Here is a 6,404-nt window from a genome sequence, read left to right as displayed (position 1 = left end):
TTATGCCATTTCTTTCGTAATTGACCGATTTTTATGATTTTTTCAGTGTTTAACCTTGAATTGAAGCGATAGGATTGCTCCAATAGGTTTATTGGTAGACATAGGTTAGGTTAACGGAATGTCATGGTGCTGCTACCTATAAAAATAGGTTAAAACATGTTTTTCAACTAATTTTCTTCATAATTGACCGATTTTTATGGTTTTTTCATTGTTTAACGCTGAATTCAAGCAGAAAAATTGTTCCAGGTGGTTTATAGGTAGATATAGGTTAGGTTAACTTAATGTCATTGTGCGGCCATCTTTAAAAATAGGTTAAAACTGACATTTTATGCCATTTCTTTCGTAATTGACCGATTTTTATGATTTTTTCAGTGTTTAACCTTGAATTGAAGCGATAGGATTGCTCCAATAGGTTTATTGGTAGACATAGGTTAGGTTAACGGAATGTCATGGTGCTGCTACCTATAAAAATAGGTTAAAACATGTTTTTCAACTAATTTTCTTCATAATTGACCGATTTTTATGGTTTTTTCAATGTTTAACACTGAATTCATGCGCTAGAAGTAGTATACAAATAGATATAAGTTAGGTTTACTTAATGTCACCGTGCTGCCATCTTTAAAAAGAAGTTAAAACATGTTAAAACATAAATTCAGATGGCGTTATCATCACAAATGTGTTTTTACTTTAGAGGTTTACATAAAAGCTTGGTATTTTAACGTAGGCAACCAAAATATCATAAAAACTCATATAAATCAAATTTTATTAATTAAAACCTTCAAATTCTTGGTATTTACACAAAATATAAGGCTAGAAAATCATTTTCTAATAGTAATAATGTAATATTTATATTTTAAGATCTAAATTGCAGTCTTTGACTCTTCCTGAACAATCGGAGAAGCAAAACGTAACCTCACAGTCATATATCTCACAGATACATAGGTTATAAGCTTCGGAAGCACAAATTCAGATGGCGTCACCATCGCCAATCCCTTTTCTCATTTGCTAGCTTGTCGAATCTGTGTTAGTAGTCATTTGTACAGAAATATAACTCGGTGGATCATCTTCCACTGTATGACAGTGCCCTCTGGTGTTATCCACAACAGGTTCTGATTGTAGCATGCATATTGCATGCACAGGCACAACATAAACATCAAATTCACTTTTCTCATACTGTGAAGTATTAGCACCGCCTACTGCGCTTGCGCGACGCACACTTTCATAACTAGGTGGCGCAAATAGATCATAAGCAGGAGGAGGAGTTTCTTGAATTTGAAAACTCGTCGCTTGTGATCCATGTGATGAAGATGTGGGCCGGACGGTTGTGGAGGCTGGTGGTTGGGCGGGGCCACGTACATGTAGTCTACAACACCATTCTGAGCAAGAAACAATGAGGAAGAATGCGATTAAGCCGCTAAATGACGCGATGTACCAAATTATCGACCAGGAATCATCACGTTCGGGAAATAGATCTACAAATTAAAAATTTTAGTTAGTTTTATAGTTTAGAGGTTAAAATTACTGCTATGTACCTATAGGTGGCGCTGTTGTTGTGACATCAGTGAGACGAAACAAATTATCACCGAAATCAATGTGTTTGCGGTCACTGGACCGTAGATCATTTATCATTTGCATGAACCTCGTCATTGTACGTTGTTCATCATCGTCCATATTGTCTAGAAACAAAAAAAACATTTTTATCAATTTATTCATCAAACACATTGTATGAATTAAAAAATACACGGACACATTGTATATTTCAAAACATCTAGTATTTTAGTTCTGAAAGTCACCGCGTGGTGTCGCTAGTAGTGTCAACCGATAGTAAAACCTAAACCTGCACAAACACGTTTTGTTTATAGTATTTACATAGTCGTGTTGTGTTGCAGCAGCGTGGTCGCCAGTTCTGACCAGTTGACTAATTAGCAATTTGTGTTCGTGTGTAATTGATTTCCAGTGCCACACACTGCCACTCAGCTGTGCACACTTTAAAACGTAAGTAATGAATGTTTATTATCGTATTGTTTAAACATTTGATTTGGTTGCGCTGGGTATTTATCAAAATGTAAACTTAAGTAGACTAGAATTTGCATCTGCGTCAATGCGGCGAGAGAACACAGCTCCTCGCGAGATTTTATCGCTTTTTATTATCGCCGCGAGATTATACGCGCTACGCGCACAAAAATTCGTTTTATCGTTGGGCATTTGTTTGTTGATGCGGTGGAATACTCGAAATCATCGCATATTGTATTAATTGTTCTATAAATAGATAGATGGGTTGAGTTGGGGTAATGTCATGGTGCTGCCATCTATAAAAAGAGGTTAAAACATGTTTTTCAATTAATTTTCTTTGTAATTGAGCGATTTTTAAGGTTTTTTCATTTTTTAAGGCTGAATTCAAGCAGAAAAATTGTTCCAGTAGGTTTATAGGTAGATATAGGTTAGGTTGACGTAATGTCATGGTGCTGCCATCTATAAAATAGGTTAAAACTTGTTTTTCAACTAATTTTCTTTGTATTTGACCGATTTTTAGGGTTTTTTCATTGTTTAACGCTGAATTCAAGCAGAAAAATTGCTCCAGGTGGTTTATAGGTAGATATAGGTTAGGTTGACGTAATGTCATGGTGCTGCCATCTATAAAAATAGGTTAAAACTTGTTTGTTAACTAATTTTCTTTGTAATTGACCGATTTTTAGGGTTTTTTCATTGTTTAACGTTGAATTCAAGCAGAAAAATTGCTCCAGTTGGTTAATAGGTAGATATAGGTTAGGTTGACGTAATGTCATGGTGCTGCCATCTATAAAAATAGGTTAAAACATGTTTTTCCACTAATTTTCTTTGGAATTGATTGATTTTACTGTTTTTCATTGTTTAACGCTGAATTTTAGTAGAAAAATGGCTCCAGTAGGTTTATAGGTGGATATAGGTTAGGTTGACGTAATGTCATGGTGCTGCCATCTATAAAAATAGGTTAACACGTGTTTTTCAACTAATTTTCTTTGTAATTGACCGATTTTAAGTGTTTTTCATTGTTTAACGCTGAATTCAAGCAGAAAAATTGTTCCAGTAGGTTTATAGGTAGATATTGGTTAAGTTAGCTTGATGTCATTGTGCTGCCACCTTTAAAAATAGGTTAGAACTGACATTTTATGTCATTTCTTTCATAATTGACCGATTTTTATGATTTTTTCAATGTTTAACTCTGAATTTAAGCACAAGAATTGCTCCAATAGGTTTATAGGTAGATATAGGTTAGGTTAACGTAATGTCATGGTGCTGCCACCTATAAAAATAGGTTAAAACATGTTTTTCAACTAATTTTCTTCATAATTGACCGATTTTTATGTTTTTCAATGTTTAACACTGAATTCATGCACTAAAAGTGCTAAAATAGGTTTACAAATAGATATAGGTTAGGTTAACTTAATGTCACCGTGCTGCCATCTTTAAAAATAGGTTAAAACATGTTTTTCACCTAATTTCCTTCGTATTTAACCGATTTTTATGTTTTTTTCAACGTACAACCTTGAATTTAATCTAAACTCATCAAATAGTAAAGTTTTAGCACCGAAATTAAAGTTTAACACACCTTTCCCGTACACATTAATAGCGTACACCTGTTATCGCATTATCGGCGGCGTTTTGTCAAAAATGCATGACATTGTTGCTTGCACAATGATAACGAAAGCAAATGTCACCCACACCTAGCATATTTTGTTTGACTTGCGACTATGTATAAACAAATCGAGCGCCATTTTGGAATTCGCCGCTCGCACGGAATATTACACATAAATTACATATTCGAATAATATATTTAATTATGCGCGGTGAAATTTTTCCGCGAAACGATGATAAACGATTCGTTTTCACATAAGTGAAGTGAATTAACCGGTAAAAATTTCAACTTTGAAACTATCGACGCGATTGCGATAAGCATAATCTCGATATCTCAAATGTTGCTGTAAATTATTGATTTTTAACGCAATCAGGACGGTTTGACGTCAATTTGTTTCCTGTAATATTTATTTTAAGCACTTGATGCGCGAGAAAATAATTTAATTAAGACGGCTCACGTTAAGCCACGTGAATGGTGAATTTAATTCACTATCACTCGAGTAATTGTTTTTTATTTTATTTTTGTGTTTTTTACTTAGCGTAAAACGCCTGGCATTACTTAAATGACTAAAGTAAACACTTTTTGCTTTTATAATAATCGAATTATGCATATGCGGCGACGCAACGCGTAAACTAAACAAAAGAAAGCAAAACAATCGAGGAATAAACAAAAGAAAAACGAAAATGTTGTTAATTTATTAATTAATGTTAAATTGCGCATGAAATTTGCGTGTTTTTCATTTTTATTTGTTTTGTTTTTATGTAATTTTGCTTTAGTTGAGGTAACTACGTGTGGGGGCGCTGATATTCCACGTCAGCCATCTTAGAATTCCAGCTGATAGTCAATTATACGTAAAATCAATGTTTTTTGATTATTTTCGAATAATAAACCATAAAAAAGCGTGAAAATGTTGATAATTTATTAATTATCGTTAAATTTTGCTTGAAAAATGCGTTTTTTGCAATTATTTCGTCTTGATTTGACGCAATAACACTGTAGTTTTGGTAACTGTTTGTGGGGGCGCTGATAGACCACGTCAGCCATCTTAGAATTCCAGCTGATAGTCAATTATACGTAAAATCAATGTTTTTCTTTACTATTTTCGGTAGTTTTGCGTTTTTTGCACTTATTTCGTCTTTATTTGACGTAATAACGCTGTAGTTTTGGTAACTGTTTGTGGGGGCGCTGATAGACCACGTCAGCCATCTTAGAATTCCAGCTGATAGTCAATTATACGTAAAATCAATGTTTTTCTTTACTATTTTCGGTAGTTTTGCGTTTTTTGCAATTATTTCGTCTTTATTTGACGTAATATCGCTGTAGTTTTGGTAACTGTTTGTGGGGGCGCTGATAGACCACGTCAGCCATCTTAGAATTCCAGCTGATAGCCAATAATACGTAAAATCAATGTTTTTCTTTACTATTTTTGGTAGTTTTGCGTTTTTACAATTATTTCGCTTTGTTTTGACGTAATATCACTGTAGTTTTGTAAACTGCGTGTGGGGGCGCTGATGCACCACGTCAGCCATCTTAGAAAACCAGCTGACATTGAATTTACACCTAAATTCAATGTTTTTTCACAATTTTCACGTAAAATAAGTCAAAAAACAATAAAAACAGCACAATAAATTAATTTAATTGTTATTTAAACAATATTTGACCGAATTTCCTTCCCCGAATTCACACAAACCAAATATTTGTAAACATGTCAAGCCAATATTTTTCACCGCTGGGTTTTTCCTTCTCGGAATGCGTTGTTTTTCAGTATTTTTACACGCACGTGTGCAGCAACAATTTCCCAAGGCGTGTGCGTACGTGGCTACGAACAAAAGAAAAACAGCGTCTGCGTAATAAGTTAATTAATTAATTAACCGCCTGTTTGAATGTTGAATTGAATTACTTTAATGCGCACACCGCGCGCGCGGCTTTTAGCGATAAACACTTCAATGTCACCTGGCTGGCTTTCTGTCATCGTAAACTTCCTACATAAAACCACTAACGCCAAATTTTCATATAAATCAAATCATTTTTTGCTTTCTTACGCGCCGGTTGAATTTGAGTCAAATTAATTGAACTGATTGAGTCCAGTTGACTTAGTAATGTGATGTAATCTCAAGTTGAACTTTAAAAACCGAAGAAAAAACTGCGCTATTGACTTAAGTCGAGTTAGAGTTAAGTTGTGCCTCGGTGGGCGTTTATTTTTTGCACTTTGAAGGCCAATGCCTTTACTTTTTGACGGTTTTATGTCCTGGCAACAGGTTAAGTCAAACAAAACCGAAAGAAACAAGAAAAAATCAAACAAAAAATTGTTTTTTGTTATACTCACCCATATTTATAAAAAAATGAAGTAATATTCCAAAATATTAATTGTTTTGCACGTTTTTTTATTAATTTATTAATAATTTGTTAATTTTTGCACAAATTTAACCAAAAACGATTTATTTAATTTGTTTTAACTTGTTTTAACATTTCAACTTCACTATTTGATGTCAATTGATGTATTCTGTGGGTTATTTGATGATTTATAGCGATTTCTTGCGATTTATTGCACAATCCATGTAAAATTACGTTTTTTTCGTATTAACTGTTTATTCCTCTCGTTTTAGGTAATTAGATGACTAAATATCGGCGGGGATTTGTTCGCGCACCGCACCGTTCGGTTTCCACGCTCTATGTGCGCGTTGTGCGCCTCCCAGTGCGAGAATCAAGCGTGAAACAATCATTTACAACCGCGTTTCACCTTCCACTCCATTCCGCATCAAGTGAATTTGAAACAAGCGCGCTGTGT

General features: G+C 34.2%; 1 protein-coding gene across 1 annotated transcript; it reads right to left on the bottom strand.

The window, feature by feature from the left end:
• Positions 1 to 746: 746 nt before the first annotated feature.
• LOC135804196 (uncharacterized) lies at positions 747 to 6,308 on the bottom strand. Its single transcript, XM_065317986.1, has 3 exons — positions 5,943 to 6,308; positions 1,533 to 1,676; positions 747 to 1,472 (listed from the first exon to the last, which is right to left on the bottom strand). Exons 1-3 carry the CDS (start codon positions 5,944 to 5,946, stop codon positions 1,006 to 1,008), a joined length of 615 nt encoding a protein of 204 aa, XP_065174058.1. The 5' UTR covers positions 5,947 to 6,308; the 3' UTR covers positions 747 to 1,005.
• Between the last annotated feature and the right edge of the window lie 96 nt (positions 6,309 to 6,404).

This window comes from Atheta coriaria, unplaced genomic scaffold, assembly GCF_025399875.1.
Source record: "Atheta coriaria isolate IRGN ID8LTWV9N9 unplaced genomic scaffold, Caltech_Dcor_3.1 hic_scaffold_3_pilon, whole genome shotgun sequence".
Classification (NCBI taxonomy): Eukaryota; Metazoa; Arthropoda; class Insecta; order Coleoptera; family Staphylinidae; genus Dalotia; species Dalotia coriaria.
Note: the sequence above shows the minus strand (reverse complement) of the source record. Positions and strands in the feature narration are given on the sequence as shown.